This window comes from Nanorana parkeri, unplaced genomic scaffold (genome assembly GCF_000935625.1).
Source record: "Nanorana parkeri isolate BGI_ZX_2015 unplaced genomic scaffold, ASM93562v1 scaffold1114, whole genome shotgun sequence".
Taxonomy (NCBI): domain Eukaryota; kingdom Metazoa; phylum Chordata; class Amphibia; order Anura; family Dicroglossidae; genus Nanorana; species Nanorana parkeri.
In genome coordinates, this window is record NW_017307382.1 from 458,769 (window position 1) to 474,467 (window position 15,699).

Below are 15,699 nucleotides of genomic sequence, written 5' to 3' on the forward strand. Positions count from 1 at the left end.
ACGGATGTCTTAATTGCATACAAGCTTTTCAGCCACATAGACTCTTCAGGTATAACAAAATGCATACAGTTAGAAAGTAAATACATATAATTTGATCCTTGTCTGTGTAAAGAAGATTCTGTAGTTTAATTCATGGACAGTCTGTACATTCAAAGCTACAACAGTTGTATACCTTTAAAATCAGATTGTCAACCTTTTGTGATTTTGGTTAAAATCGTACTCTGTATGTCTATATGTATTATTATTATTCAGGATTTATGTAGAGCAAACAGTTTGTGCAGCACTTTACAAAATATGGGGAGGCAGTAAAGTTATAATTCCATACAAGAGGGTTAGGTGGGCCCTATTCGTGAGAGCTTAAATATATTGTATGCATTTTATGATGCCTGACAGGTTTTTTGGCACAAAAGCTTCCTTTCAATTAAAAAAAAGTTCACTAGCTGCAGAAATCTGCTTTCAATGGATCATTCCTCCATACAACAGGACAGTTAGATTTTCCAAAACTGGCTATTGGTACCTAATGCATCACATCATCAACAAAAGATTGGTACACCACCCCAATATTTCCACAGGTACCAGATCTAACTATTCTTTGGAAGTCATCACAGCTGTCCTTATTTATTACCTTTTTTCATCTCTTTTACAACATATTTTTTAATGTGATTGGGTGTTTCTGATATTTCAATCATTTTGGTCATTGACTGCCATTGTCCACTCCAGCTTGGCCATCTCCCTGTGACTCTGACCCCTGCTTGAATGGTGGGAGATGTGAATCTCATGAAGATACATATTCCTGTGTGTGTCTACGAGGCTTCTATGGGAGAACATGTGAAAAGGGTGAGTTACTTGCCTGTTTATGTGGCTTGGAACTGGTATAGAATATACATTTGTACTACGAAAGGCACAAACATGTCTAGAAAGTAGACGTAACAGCTGACTGCTGATTGTTTTTCACTCAGAAGGAAGAACATGCACAGCACTGATTGGAAATGGATTTTAACATATTAAAATGTATTAAAACCCATTTTTATAAAATGTTGAATAGAGTTAGGAGGGGTTAGACTCCCCTTCAGGTTTTTAATGCTATTATTCAACATCTTGTCCCACACTGTCGCCCATGGTCAGTATAGATGTGTGCACGGCCAATGGTAGAACTGTATCAATCCAGATGAAAGAAATAGCTAGCACTCCTTAAACACTATAGATGGGGACAACTGTCTAAGAGGGGATTTCCTTTACTTTGGAGAGATTCCTCTCTTGTGTCTGCAAGACAAGAAGTGAAGGAATTTTTTCCCAATGGAAGGATACAGGCAGAAAAAAAAACATAACAGGGGCATAACCCATTGCTACTCTATTCAAAATTTAAAAAGTTTTAGTTATACTTTAAAAATACAGGTCTCAAAATTCTTGTCAGTGTCAATGTTGTTTCATTTTATATATTGAAAATTAATTATATTTTGTGCATATAATATGTAACGGCTTAAAATGATGTATATTACAAATATGTACACCTTCTCAGAAAAATCCCATAACAGGAACCCTTAGCATTAATGATGATCCTGGAATTGGTGTGAACCCAGTTCACCTGAATTTGCCGATGCCCTCTCAAAACTGGGACTGAAAGCCCTTCTGGCCCAATCGGTGGCAGCAGTTGTGGCGGGGACATTCCCCACTCCTAGCAACTGATTGGGTCGGGAGGAGGGAGTGGCGGTCACAGTTTTGAGCGGGCTTGGAGGAACTTAGGCAAACTGGTTTCACACCAAGCCCGGGGTGTCTCTACTGTGTCTCTCAGCTACCTTTGGTTTGGCTCCTAGCAGCCCCTCAGATGCTCTCTCCCTCTTTATTGGAATACTTGTTGCATAATAAACGGCATAAAGCAAAACAAACATTTCATGACTGATAGAAGATTATTACCAGTTTAACATTATCAGACAAAATGTGTGAGTTATATTTTTTGTGATTTACAAACTAATAAAGTGTGGAGGCTTCTAGCCTAAGGTATTATTTTCTAGGTAGTAGAAGGATGTATGGAATGAAAGTCATAGTAATATCTTTTGCATGTAAATGGTCTAGAGGGCTTTCTGGGTATATTTATCCCACCCTCAATTCCCATGGTTCATAGTACCACGGGATGAAATGCAATGTGTCACACTTTCTCTCATTTATTTCCTGCAAATCTTCTTCTTCCTCCTTCAGTAAAGCCGGCTCTGTGCAGTCTGTTTCCTTGCCGGAATGGAGGAACATGTAAGGAAGTCAATGAGGAATATTATTGTATTTGTCCTTATCCATTCACTGGGAAACACTGTGAAACAGGTGAGCAAAAGATGTTCCAGAGGCGCATTCCAGTACCAGTGTTTGATTTCCTCTTACCTTTTGCCTTCTTATATATTTTAGCTAACAGATCTGCTTCCTGTCTTTTTTAATTCAGGCATTAGGGGCCCCTGCTCATCAGGTCCTTGTCACAATGGCGGCACATGTTTTCATTATCTTGGCAAATACAAGTGTGATTGCCCACCCCACTTCTCCGGAAGGCACTGCGAGAAGGGTAAGTGGGAACCCCCCGGCATGGGATCTTTCTATCATTGCCACCCAAGGATGTAGATTTCAGATTCCGTACTGCTTTTGTAGTCACATAAAGTGTTTTGTCAAAGCAAGATAATATACGGGTTAATAGTGTTAATATTTACGGTACTACGGTATAGACAGGTCATGTTACGGAGAACAAGAGAAAAAAATTTGTCCAAAACATTTTGTAAGGTTCTATTTACTGTATATATGTATTTAGTTTTCATATTACAATAGTTCATATTTCTAATGGCATTAAGTTTCCATGCCAGTCAAAGTATGTAAAGATGGCCATACATGGAGCAAATTTTGGACGGTTCTTGGTGAACCAGATGAAATTCGCTCAGTGGGTGATGCTGTTGGTAGCCTCCCACCCAACATCTGAAAATAAAGGAGCCAGGCAGAAAATTCTCCAAACCCGAACTGTAGCCAATCAGTTGCAGTCACTGTATGGGTATTCTGACATGGGCAAACCCACCACTGTCAGAATACAAAGCCACAGCAAGAGATTCATCCATCCATACTGTACAGCGTGGATGGAGGAATCTGTTCGATTTTTTTTCATTCCGCTGCAAGGGCTTCATATCAATAGTTATGATAATGCTGTGCAGGAGAGCCAGGGAAAGATGAATCACTGGAGCAAAAGTGTACATGGAGAACGTCCTGTACTATCCCTATTATTTCTGTTTTAATGAGCTTTATTATTGGACCAAACGTCATTTTGAGAGCAAGGCTCTTCTCTCCCTTTTTTAATTGAATGTTTTATACAGAAACCTCTTCCCCCTCCCAAAAAAAAAAAATACCAAACAGCAGTTCTAGGCCCACTTACTCCCATCCGCACTGTGCTACTGAGGATAGGGAGGAAGGGAAATGGCCCCGCCATTCAAAATAACTCTGCCTTAAAGCTGTCAAGGTCTTCTAGGGTCATTTCACTGATCAGCATTACTGACTGTATTTCTTATTTTATGACATGCTTATTTTCTCATTCAATTCGCAAACATACATTTCACATATGTTTGCCTTTTTTGTTTTAAAACCCACTGAAAAGCCAATTTTTAGCTCACAATGGGACATATTTATAAAGCAGTGAATCTTACATTCAAAAAGCATTCACTGCAGGTGAACCTTTCTGGTGGATGTTTTTCACACATTCATGCGTCCGACTAGTATGCATGGGGGCCTAAAACACTTACTGTGAGTTTACATTAGAGGGCTAGCAGCCTGCTAAGATTCTGCTGCAATACAAAGTAATAGGAAAGGATCTCAGAATTCAGTGCCTCTGTTGTGAAATTCGAAGATGAATTTCTCCACAACCCCTATAGGCAGTGGCGTAACAACCGGGGGTGCGGGGGGGGTCACTTGCCCCGGGCGCAGGACTGAGGGGGGGCATAGGTACAGAGGAGAATGAGGGCTGATTTGTAATAAAGTGCTTTTACTGCTTGTTCAGAATGTGTGGGCACGGGGGAACTTCACGGGGGAATCATGTGTGATTAACACTCCTTATATTCAAGATAATTCTGACACAATTGCATTATGACTGATTTATAGCAGAGTTGGACTGTGGACCTCCAGAACATGTGAAATATGCCCATGTGGTGGTGACTTCAACATGGCCAGGTGGTAGAGCTGAATATCATTGTAATGATGGCTACATAATGAGCCCCGCTAACAACACTCGTGTTTGCAGTGAGAATGGAATGTGGAGCGAGGCACCGCAGTGCGAGGGTAGGAGTTTATCCATGTTGGGGGGCTGGGGGAGACTGAACAAAGCACACACGGCACTGTGTTATAACTTGTTCCTCTTTCTTGTGATTTAGAAATTGATGAATGTGAATCACAGCCCTGCCAAAATGGCGCTGTATGCAAGGATCGCATTTCCCATTTTTTGTGTGAATGCCAGGATGGATATATTGGGAAACACTGTGAAATAGGTAATCTAGGAATTAAATGATATTGTTTGTGAGCTATACATTATAATTCATTTCAGAGTGTGTTTATGTTATAATGTGAATTTGAATCAGTTATTGTCAGCTGTCATCCGAAAATGAAAACATGGCACTGGGGGTCATATATTACTGAAAATGCAAATTACATGGGTATTACCCACATTCCAGATCTCTTATTTCTGGTACTGGTGAAAACATAAGTCTCAAAACATAGAGGGCACTATGAGCAACACAGACACTTTCCTTCCAGTTTTATACCCCTTAGAGGACACTTTGTGGTATCCCTCCTCTTGTGATAACTGAACATATGGAACATTAGCATAGATGTAGCGCTCACCCCCGAAGGAGCCGCTGAATGTTGAAATAGGTTCTCCTACCTGTTGGTTCCAGCTGCCAGTCCCCTTTGATCAGCAACAGCACACCGACACTCACGGACAGAACGGCTCGAGTCTTAGGGTCTTTTTAGGGTATTTATTTGCAACATCAATAGGAGAGAGAGGGTTTAGGGTCTGTAGGATGCCATAGGAAATACTTCGGAGGACAGCTTTCTCCCCTAGCAACCGCTTAGGCCGAAATCGCTGCGATCTGGTCCCAGGGACCAATAGTAGTAGTAGTAGTACTGTGAACAGATACCTGGAATAGGGTGTGGGATCTCCCTTGTGGGTCCCAGACGGACGCTCGCACCAGCTCCTCTGCGGTACCCCTCAACAAGCGGACTCCTCCCCGACCCAGCTTCCATCAGGTATTTTCCTCTTTAGGATCTGGAACTTCTGTGCCCTCAGCATCTGCAACTGCCAAGGAGCACTCCAGTTAAATGAGAGTATCTTCTTAGAACAAGGCACCCAACACCTGCCACGTGTATGGGCCCAGCGAAGTATCAGTGTATCCTTAGGCCTCCAGGCCCCTCAGCACCTGCCATGTGCTGAGGCCCAGGCCATTTGCTCTGCATCACACACAGTCCTCCTAGGGCGAGGCCCCTAGGGGAAGAGAGAGCTCTCCACAATGTCCCCAGACCTTTTATCACCTGCCCTCAACCATGCCTCTGAGTCATCCTACTCAGGGATTGGCTAGGGCCAGGTGCATAGTCATAACCTGAGGGTGGATCCTCCCTCACTGTATGCCAAGGCTCCCTTTTCCTCAGCAACAGGAGGAGCAATCAATCCAGCAGACTCAGGGACACCTATAGAATGCAGAGCTCTGTATAATCAGTATCTAGACTGGTTACAGTCCAGGTATCTCTAAATTGAATAGCGACATTTTAGAGGGCGCTACATAGATTTTGGGTTTGATGGCAGTATTCATTGTCCTTCTAATGAAAGGTGATCCACGTGCAATGAATACATGATCCATATGCAAATACGTAGGCAAGGTTGGTGTTGTCTTGCATAGACTGAGACTTTGATATTGGTTTAAATGAAGTAGATGTTCTTGTACTGGTAATGTCACAAGGAAGGTGGGTATGTGACCAGTATACACTGGAGCGTCAGCCTACTATGGTCTGTATACACAAAGAAAGTGTATTTGAAGATGGTCCTTTACCACCTGAGCACAGTTACTTGATGTATCTTGGACACCTTTAGGCTGCATTCACATTTTTGCATCAATGACACGTTGACGCATCAAAAAACAGACCTGGAATTTTTCAGCCAATGCACGTCATACAGATATAAACTAGCACCAATTAAAACAATGAGTTACCTTTGTATATACAATGAAATTAATTAGAACACATGAATATGAATAGGCCCTTACAGTTTTCTGTGTGTTAAGACTAGGTCGCACGATGGTGGTTTGCTCTGTGACCTTGCAGCAATTGAGGTCTTGGGTTTAGTGAGTGGAGTTTATATAATTTCATTGTGTTTGTGCTGGGTATCCTTTCCATGTTTCAGTTTTCTCTCACAACACAAATAAAACACCAAATTATTCAACGTTAACCAAACTTGGCCCTATAGCGTTTGGGTATACGCTTAATATATTAGACTATCAGCTCCTCTGGGGCAGGGATCGTATCTCTGGTTCTGTGTTTACTATAAGGTACTGCAGGCTGTGCTGCTGCTAATGACTCCCCTGGTAAATATCATGTTGTTGTACTGCAGAGATGAATGAATGTTTCTCTGAACCTTGTAAGAACGGAGGCAGCTGCCAGGATTTAGCTGGGGGATTCCTGTGTACGTGTCCCGAGGGCTACGTTGGCACACAATGTGAGACTGGTAAGGACGTCTTTGATATATTTTCCATATAACACATGGACAAGGGATGCTCTGGTGTCTAACTAGATATGGGTAGAATTTATGAAAGATCATGTCATAGTGTAGATTACACTCCTTATTCTTGGTTTTTCAGAGGTAGAGAATGTAATAGAAGAATCTTATCTGATGGCATTATCCTCACTCAGTATATAAAGTTAGAAAATGACATATTATTAAAAGTTGGTACAGAGCAAAATGTTCTATATTGTTTTGCTATTTTGTATCATTGTTTGGCATAATAAGCATGTGAAGGCAATGTCCTCAAATATTTTATGTATCTTCAAAAATGCTGAGCTGTAAAAAATGCTTATTTAAGAAAAGTTAGATCCTGTATATAGAAAATAACACATGTTCAGAGCTAGCTGTCCAAACACGGCACTAGATTTTTCTAACCACTATTTTGAAGCTTGATATTGGCTTATTTTGTTTCTTGTATGCTCAGAAAATAACAAATATTATGTTTTATGTTTGGATAAGTTCCGACACAAAATCATGTAAAAATGATATAGGAAAAAAAGTAAAGGAATTAAGATGCAGCTATCATTTTTAGATCAGGTATATACCCAAAGTACCAAAGTATGAGCACATTGAAAGGTCTATTTTCTTTATTTTAAGGCATTTCATTTTAAAGATATAGATGTTTCATTTTTTTTTTCTGGTTTCATCAGAGCTGGATGGCTGTGACTCTTCTCCATGCCAGAATGGGGGCATCTGTGAGAATCTGGCAGGCTCGTACCTGTGTGTGTGTCCAAGAGGATTCTTTGGCTATCACTGTGAGACAGGTGAGGGTGTCTGTGCTATTCATCTATAATATGTTCTAATGCACATTATCATTTCCTTCCATCTTGTATCTTTGAGTTTATGGTATGGTAACACTAAACAGAAAACATAAATACAAAACAAGTGAAAGAAGTAACAAGTGAAAAATAAGCAAATAATGCAAATTTGACACTGCATTTAGTCCAGATTCTAGTACATGGATACAAACCAAGCTAGAACCTTGAAGCGTCTGTATCACTAAGCACCTCAGGGTTTGGATTAAAAGTTGGTACACAATTAAAACACCAAATTAATCAACGTTAACCAAACTTGGCCCTATAGCGTTTTCTTTATGAATATATGCACAAACATTTTTTTTGTTTTTCTCTTTAATAATTAATGTTGAATGTTCTTCTTGTAATATCACATTATGGCCATTAGATGGAGCTGAGCAGCATGGAACATAAATAATTTCCTATGCTGCTTTGGCGCCATCATAATACAATATTGCAGAACATTCAAAATAAATTCCATTTGTAAATTAAAAAAACGAATAGACGTTTGTGCATATATTCGCACAGAGCGATCGTTCACAGATATTTACACGATGAACAGCCCTTGTGAGTTGTTTATAAGTTAACCTTGTAAACTGACCCTAACCCTTAATGTTCAACCTAACGCTTAACCCATAACCCTTAACACAGTCCTTGCAGAAAAAGCGACCAGTGCCAAGATCACGTGTTTTTTTTTCTGAAACAACCACCAATTCATGAAGCTGCTGCAAGCAGCTCCTCAACATTCCTTTCAGCATGTGGTTAAAATATTCTACAAATCAATTCTGTGCACTTGTCTATTACTGTTTTTATTACACCGCACTTTGCCATTGCAGTGTTCCATGTCAGACTTTTATCAACTGCAAAGAACTGTGAGCAAATTAGTATTAAAAAGGGTAAAGTGGAGCAAAGTAGAAAGCAGTTATTATTTTTTTCTATTCATTGTGAGCCTCCCTGATATATATTATGTTTATCAACTCCATATCAATGTATCATCATACCATAGTCAGAGTAACCTTGTGTTTTACAGTGAGTGATCTATGCCTCTTGAACCCATGTGGCAGCCGTGGCGTCTGTGTGTCTGGTACGGATGGCACTGTGAGCTGTACATGTCGGACTGGCTATACTGGGATCACTTGTGAAAGAGGTAATTTCCCAGGAGTTTGATTCTGCTCCTTATATTTGTGGTAGGCCTGGACTTAACAGCATATATGTTGGTGCAAAAAGAGCAAAACTCAGCTCTTATCTGACTACAGTAAACTGTAATGTGGATCTGGATGCTATAAATGTGTCCTATACTTCACAACTGCTCTGATATATTACTCAGAGAACTATCCATGCTTGTAAAGCAGATTAGTTTTTTTTAAATAATTGTATGTTTCAGTTCACTTAGTATGACAGTTACATATTGTATGCTGACTTTTCTATATTGAGTGGACTGGTGGTCCAGACACTGGTGCACCCCATTCCTATTGTCAATAACTGCTGATCTGAGATCCCATTCCATTTCTCACTAACTGGTGATCTAAGAACCCATTGAACCCATTCCTGTTGTTAATAACTGGTGATCTGAGAACCCCCATTTGTGGTGCAGGAAGGGAGTTTCAAGATGCACTATTTGCAGGATGCCTGAAGAAAATCCACCAATCAGATTCAAAGCTGCTTTGAAATTTTGATTGCAATAGGTGATACAGGAAGCAAAGGGAGGAAGTTAGGGTTGCTGAGAATGTTGGGCTGTGTATAGGAGAATTGATCATTGTACTCATTTGCTGTTTCCTCCTCTTACTATAGAGATGCTGCCTCCTCTCTCTCTGTCACTGGGTGCAGTAGGAGAGAACAGCGTGTGGGTATTTTGGACTCCACCAGAAGAAGTGCCCGGACACTTGCCGGATGGTTTTGCTGTGAGCTATACAGCACTAGATGGTTCCTCCCGAACTGACTTTGTAGAGAGAGGGAACACTGAACATGAGCTTCGAGGTCTCAGCCCCGGACGTCCTTACAACATCACCATTGTCACTGTGAAACGAAATCTGAGGCACAATGACATCAGCCGCCCGCTCACACTTACTGCCCGCACAAGTAAGACGGATTGTATTTAGCATGATAGTCAAGTGACACATGAACATTAAGGGGTTTATGTTGTAAATGTTCTAAGGGAACAAATACAAGTAATGGATGGGCCTGTGCAGAACTCCGGTAGTAGTGTGATAATGTGGTCTGTGTGCACATGCCATTCCAGTATCCAAGAATAGGGGTATTGTGACCTGTAATGATAAAAGAGTTTACGTGATGAGATATTTGTCATTTTTACATTTATAGAACAAATGAAAGGTTTCTGGTCCAAATTATTTTGTCCTGACCAAATTAGAAGAAAGTCATATATGTATTGGTACTCCTGTCCTAAAGCTGAACTTCAGGCAAACCACTAAATATACAGATAACATACGTACACTATATGAAAGCTGTTTTACCTGCCAAAGAATTCGTATTTTTGTCTATTAAGTCCGGAGCAGAATTGTATAAATCTTCGAAGTGCAGCGCTGTCTTGCTGGGAAAGGAATTGGCTGCTGTTTCATTTTTACTTACTGGTCCCCCCTTCCCATCCCCTGTGATACTGGGCAGTAAAAGGAGAAGCAACTGATGCGCTCATCTTTTGGTCACCCTGCTCTTTCAGCATGCTCCTTGCACTTCAGCACACCTGAGTGGCTCCCTGTGATGCTTCTTCCTCTCCCTCTCTGAGCTCTGCTATACAGTAGACTGCAAGAAGGTAATATTAGGTCATATTCACATCTTTACATTGCCTACATTTAAAAAATATAATAAATAAAAATATTCAGCACATTTAATGATGTCTTAATGGTTGCAGAGCTGTCTTTAATATCTGCCTGGAGTTCATAATTGTCCACCCGGCTCCTTTGACAAAAGTCGATTGTAAAATCGATTTTGTTGAACGAGGTGGTTTCGGCAGAGGCCACCCACAGCTCGAATTTTAGCCAAATTGCAGGAATGGGCCACAATTTGAATTGTCAGTGACCAGCTTAAATCTGTCACGAGAGAGGTTTGGGGGCCATCATTGCAGATCTCCTCTTGCAAATATTTGACTGGCTATTACGCTGATGTGCTGCCTTCAATACATTTAAAGACACACAGAACAAGTATACAGATCAGCAAAGGTAAGGTAAAGTCAGAAGTCTTTAGCCAGGCAACAAGCATTTTCAGGAGAGATGGCAAAATGGCATCCTCAATATTTCTTTAATGACAGGAGTCCATGAACTATTTCATTGCCCTCTATTTCACTTTACATAAAGTAATAGGGTGCTTTTGGGCGCAGAGCTGTATTATCAGGCTTCTTCATTAATGCTGTTTAAAGGGCTGTAATAATGTGCAGAGAAACCAATTCGATATTATTATAATGTTACACCAGAGACTGTTTCTGCACTTTGTATGATGTATTCTGCTTTAAGACCACACATTTAGATGGTTATAAATATTATTATTGACTCTATAGGGCCACCAACTGTGGACAGAGCTCGTATTAGTTCTGTGTCAGAATCATCTGTCGTGGTTGCCTGGTCACTGAACCCTCACCGACACATTCCTGTGGCTCATGTCCGACTGTCTCTGCAGCATCCTAATGACAGAACTCAGCAAGCTGAGCAGGAGCCCTCCATAGGAGAGTACACCTTCAGGTGAGTAGGGGCTCATGTACCGAGTCTGAACTTTCATGTGCTTTATTAAAAAGTGCATGTCATTACTAATGAAACATATCACATAGTGGCCATTTGTATCTGTTGCTTTTAGTGGGAGCTCACAGGTGTTAATGTTCCAATTGACTGGAGAGAAGAAGTGAAGTGTTTTTCGGGAGCTTTATTGCTGGTAGCTAAAGATAATTAGACTGAATTTTAAGGACATCGTATGTTATATCCGCAGAGATCTGGATCCTGGAGAGAAATACACCATTCTAATCAGCACATTAAGCAGCTCTGACCCTGGCAATCCTCCTTCGGAGTCCCTGCCTAGTGCTCCTTTAGTAGCTTGGACACGTAAGTGAACTAACCAAGTCCTTGTTATGTGAATAGATCTAGAGAAATGTTCTAGTAGATTCCACAAACTCTGTCACTAAACATATATATAACAGTGTTTTATCCGTTTTGTAGTGGAAATTGGCCATCCTGAGGGTAGCCAAATGTTATTTCCGTTCAGGAGGAACTGACAGTGATTTTTTTTCTGTTCTTTCATGCACCTTATTTGCTGTGTTAGGCAGACTATTCCATTGAATTGAATGCAATGCATGATAACATGCAGCATAATATAGTGAAGGGAATTTATGAAAACTAGAGCAGACAGAATCTGGAGCAGTTGCCTCTGGCAACCAATCAGCTTTTTTCTTCAGTTTGTTCAGTTAAGATTTAAAAATGGAAGACAGAAGCTGATTGGTTACCATCGGCAACTGCACCAGATTTTGTCTACTCCAGTTTTCATAAATTCCCTTCAGTGTGTATCCAGTGCATTGGGGTGTCATTCAATATAATTGTCAACTCAATGCACTAACATGTGCATGGTGCACTACTGTGCATTGTGGCATGGTGCACTGCTGTGTGTGGTATGATGCAAATTACCGCAGTCCATAGGTGTGAAGCCAGCCTTAAGCATTGACCTTAGACACAGGCATGTCTTAAAGGGCACATATGATCATTATCTCTAAGAGTCTTCCTTTTTACTTGCCAGGTCCACTTCCACCAAGTAACCTCTCAGCAGTACTTGTCACCACCAGCACTGTGCACCTGAACTGGGACACTCCTCCAGCTGACTCAGTGGATGGCTACACACTGAATGTCACGCACAATCATAGCACAAAGAGTCGTTATGTGCCAAATGGGAAGATGACATCATACACTGTGCGAGACCTGCAGCCTGGGCAGAGATACAGGGTGACAGTGACTGCACTACGCAATACTCCACAGGGCCCTGTGAATAGCGACCCCAGGACCCTGCGTATACAGACAGGTAAGTAAGGGAACTTCTTCAGTGATATTATCCATTGTGGAGTATTTATTCTGTGTTTTGAGGGGCATTTTGCATGTGCACTTTACTGCATTCACTATAAAAAGCATGAAAAATGTATGTATAGTAGTCACAGCACCAGATATGAAGATTCCTCAAAGCCAAGTGAAATGTTTGTAAGTACAGAAATAAGAATCGGGCCTGCTGTGGGAGTAGAAATTCATGTAGTGCTGGTATTTTCCATGTATCTTACAGTTCAGAGAGAGGGGCCTCAGGAGCGTCGATGGACTCCACCCAGAATATTAAGGAACAGACCCCCACCACAGGCTCCTCCAGAGGTTCGAATGTTGACAGAAAGAGGCCCACCTCCTGCTGAGGGTCCACAAGCACACAGGTCAGTAGACTCAATGCTGCATTGTATACTGGAGATACAATGACAGCCAAATGAATATCTCCTCTCTACACATTAGATTCACAGAGTTGACAGATGGTAGAAGACGTATAACAGCCAGCTTCAACCACCATCACAATAAATCCATCAATGTCACAAAAGGTGGGTCTGATCCTGAGCAGTGTCAGCACGGTGATGTTTTCAGGGTACAACAAAACTCTGCATAATAATAATATACATATATACGTTTTAGAGCCTGAAGCTCCTATCAGAGTGGAGAACACAGAAGGGTCACCCATCCCCTTGAGGCAAGCATTGCAGCTGCCAGATCCACAGCAGAGACCCAGAGATGGTATGTAGCAGAGAGATCTTGTATGAGATCCTATGTCAGTGCTGCATTTATCAAAACTACATTTTATGTACATATTTGTGACCAATGAACTTGAAGGACCTTGGTATTCCTTCACCCTAAGCAAATATAGTCTTACTTTATCAATACTTGAGGAAAGAACAACCAATCCGCGTCCAGATGTCAGTTTTATTGCTCAGGTTTGGGAGTAATAGGGCGTAGTTTTACTTCCTAATAATTACACAATAGACTGATGTATAGAAATCATCTTTTAGCACCGACCGGGATTCTAAAACTCCAGCTTGTGGCCGAACTCTGACAGTATTTCATACTAGACAAGTGGTATCTTCATTTGTAAATAATGGCAGTTGGTGAATTTTCTTGTCCTTTAGTGGTCATCACAAACTTTAATTCGTCTTACAAACATATTTTGGTATATGTTCATCTTGTAAACATGCCAATGTAATCATTCTATAGGCAATTCGAGATCAGCATTGATTTGTAACTTCCTCAGAGTGACCTGACATTAAAGCCCTGAGTCCCAGCCAGATGTACAGATGTGAATATTCCAGTGGAATATATGCACCATTTTATTCTGTGGATCCATATAGATGGACAGTTTGGTCATAGATCTAGTTATTTGGTGGCACAAGTGTATATTATATGAGCAGGAAGAAATCATTCTATATCTGTTCACTGTCCTATACTAGGAGTAAGACGAGGCTGCCTGGAAACCCCATGTATTAATGGGGGAACCTGTGTGAATGGAGAGGTCTGCGATTGCCCACCAGGGTTCAAAGGACATCAGTGCCAGCTGGGTATGTAATATGGTGTATTTTACCTCCTTCTTCTCAAATTGTCTTTCATATAATCTCACATATCTGGTAAATGGTCAGTCCACCCACAACTGATATTTTAGTTTTTGATAGATGCTGGGGAGTTAAACCACCTGACAAAATCTCTTTATGATATTTCTGTGATTGAGTTCCTAGGTCTGAACACATGCTGTGGCCAGTATGAGGGGATCCTGCTATCCCCCATTTGGTTCTGTAATGTGTTTTATATTATAGAAAATGCAACAGAATGAGTTGAAAACTTCCAAAACTCAAGAATTACTGCAGGGAGATATTGCTATCAGAGTATCCAAGACCTTTGCATGGATTGTTTATTTTAAGCATGTAGAAGCAGATGAGCACTACTAAGGTCTTCTGTGTTAAATGACATGGCTCCTTCGCTGGGCCACGGTGGACACTCAATGACAAATCTGTTTCAGCTGACTGAGCCTCATCCACATGAAGTTATACATGTTACATTGCTGATGTAACTACCGTAGATGCAGCCACATTGAGATCTATGAGATTGTATGAAGCCCGAGATGCCCACCCCTGCTTGGAGTACAGAATCTAAGGAAATCCAAAAGGATTGCTGTTCCAGGAGTGTCTGTAAAAAAATAAGATATACCATGACCTGGATGAATGAGAACCTTCACAGACATGTTCCAGGGGTGGCTTCCATTAGACCCTGCTGTAAATAGGAGGCAACAGAAGCAGTCCCAAAACCATGCACATGTACGGAGGCTCAAAAATAGGGGTAGCCAAACATCATCCCTCCAGCTGTGGTGAAAATACAAATCCCATCAGGCATCTCTCTCTGGAAGTAATGCCTGTGGCTGTCAGAGGCTTGCAAAGCCTAATGGGAATTGTAGTGTCATCACTGCTGAAGGGCCGAGGTTTGGCTACCCTTGCTCTAGAAGTTTGGTGAGTAACATCAACTCAAGACTGAACTTAGCCAGGCAATTTTAGATTGTCGGATAATAATTTTACTCTGCATTGTAAAGCACCATAGAAGTGGAAAGAAAAAAACCTATACCCTGTGCTAATACATATACACCGCCTGGTCAAAAAAAGTCACCACCTGGATTTAGCTAAGCAAATAGGTCAGAGCATTTCATTGGATAATAGGTCTAGGTTCAGCACAGTTATGTCCCCAGAAATGAGCTCAGTTGACTTCCTGAATATACTGAATGACCAGGTTTTTCCATCAATGGATTTTTTTCTTCCATGATGGCACGGACATATTCCAAGATGACAATGTCAGGATTCAACGGGCTCAGATTGTGAAAGAGTGGTTCAGGGAGCACGAGACATCATTTTCACACATGGATTGAACACCAGAGTCCAATAAGACTTTACGCAGTGGTATGACTCTCCCATCATCACTACAAGATCTTGATGAATAATGAATGCAACTCTGGATGGAAATAAAAGTTGTGACATTGCATAAGCTTATCGAAATGATGCCATGGCGAATGCATGCCAAAGTCAAAGTTAAAGCTGGTCCAACTAAATATTAGAGAGTAAGACTTTTCATTTTAGGCTAGGCA

The 15,699-nt window shown here is 41.1% G+C and overlaps 1 protein-coding gene across 1 annotated transcript in view; it reads left to right on the plus strand.

Annotated features, from left to right (window-relative positions):
* SNED1 (sushi, nidogen and EGF like domains 1) overlaps positions 1-15,699 on the plus strand; it is a 100,248-nt gene that overhangs the window by 78,452 nt on the left and 6,097 nt on the right. The window contains exons 22-37 of the mRNA XM_018567900.1: positions 721-837; positions 2,197-2,313; positions 2,429-2,545; positions 4,114-4,290; positions 4,383-4,496; positions 6,608-6,721; positions 7,429-7,542; positions 8,603-8,719; positions 9,364-9,651; positions 11,081-11,261; positions 11,503-11,615; positions 12,301-12,579; positions 12,832-12,970; positions 13,047-13,129; positions 13,221-13,319; positions 14,027-14,134. Coding sequence (XP_018423402.1) covers positions 721-837; positions 2,197-2,313; positions 2,429-2,545; positions 4,114-4,290; positions 4,383-4,496; positions 6,608-6,721; positions 7,429-7,542; positions 8,603-8,719; positions 9,364-9,651; positions 11,081-11,261; positions 11,503-11,615; positions 12,301-12,579; positions 12,832-12,970; positions 13,047-13,129; positions 13,221-13,319; positions 14,027-14,134 — 2,277 coding nt within the window. The remainder of the gene's footprint in view (positions 1-720; positions 838-2,196; positions 2,314-2,428; positions 2,546-4,113; positions 4,291-4,382; positions 4,497-6,607; positions 6,722-7,428; positions 7,543-8,602; positions 8,720-9,363; positions 9,652-11,080; positions 11,262-11,502; positions 11,616-12,300; positions 12,580-12,831; positions 12,971-13,046; positions 13,130-13,220; positions 13,320-14,026; positions 14,135-15,699) is intronic.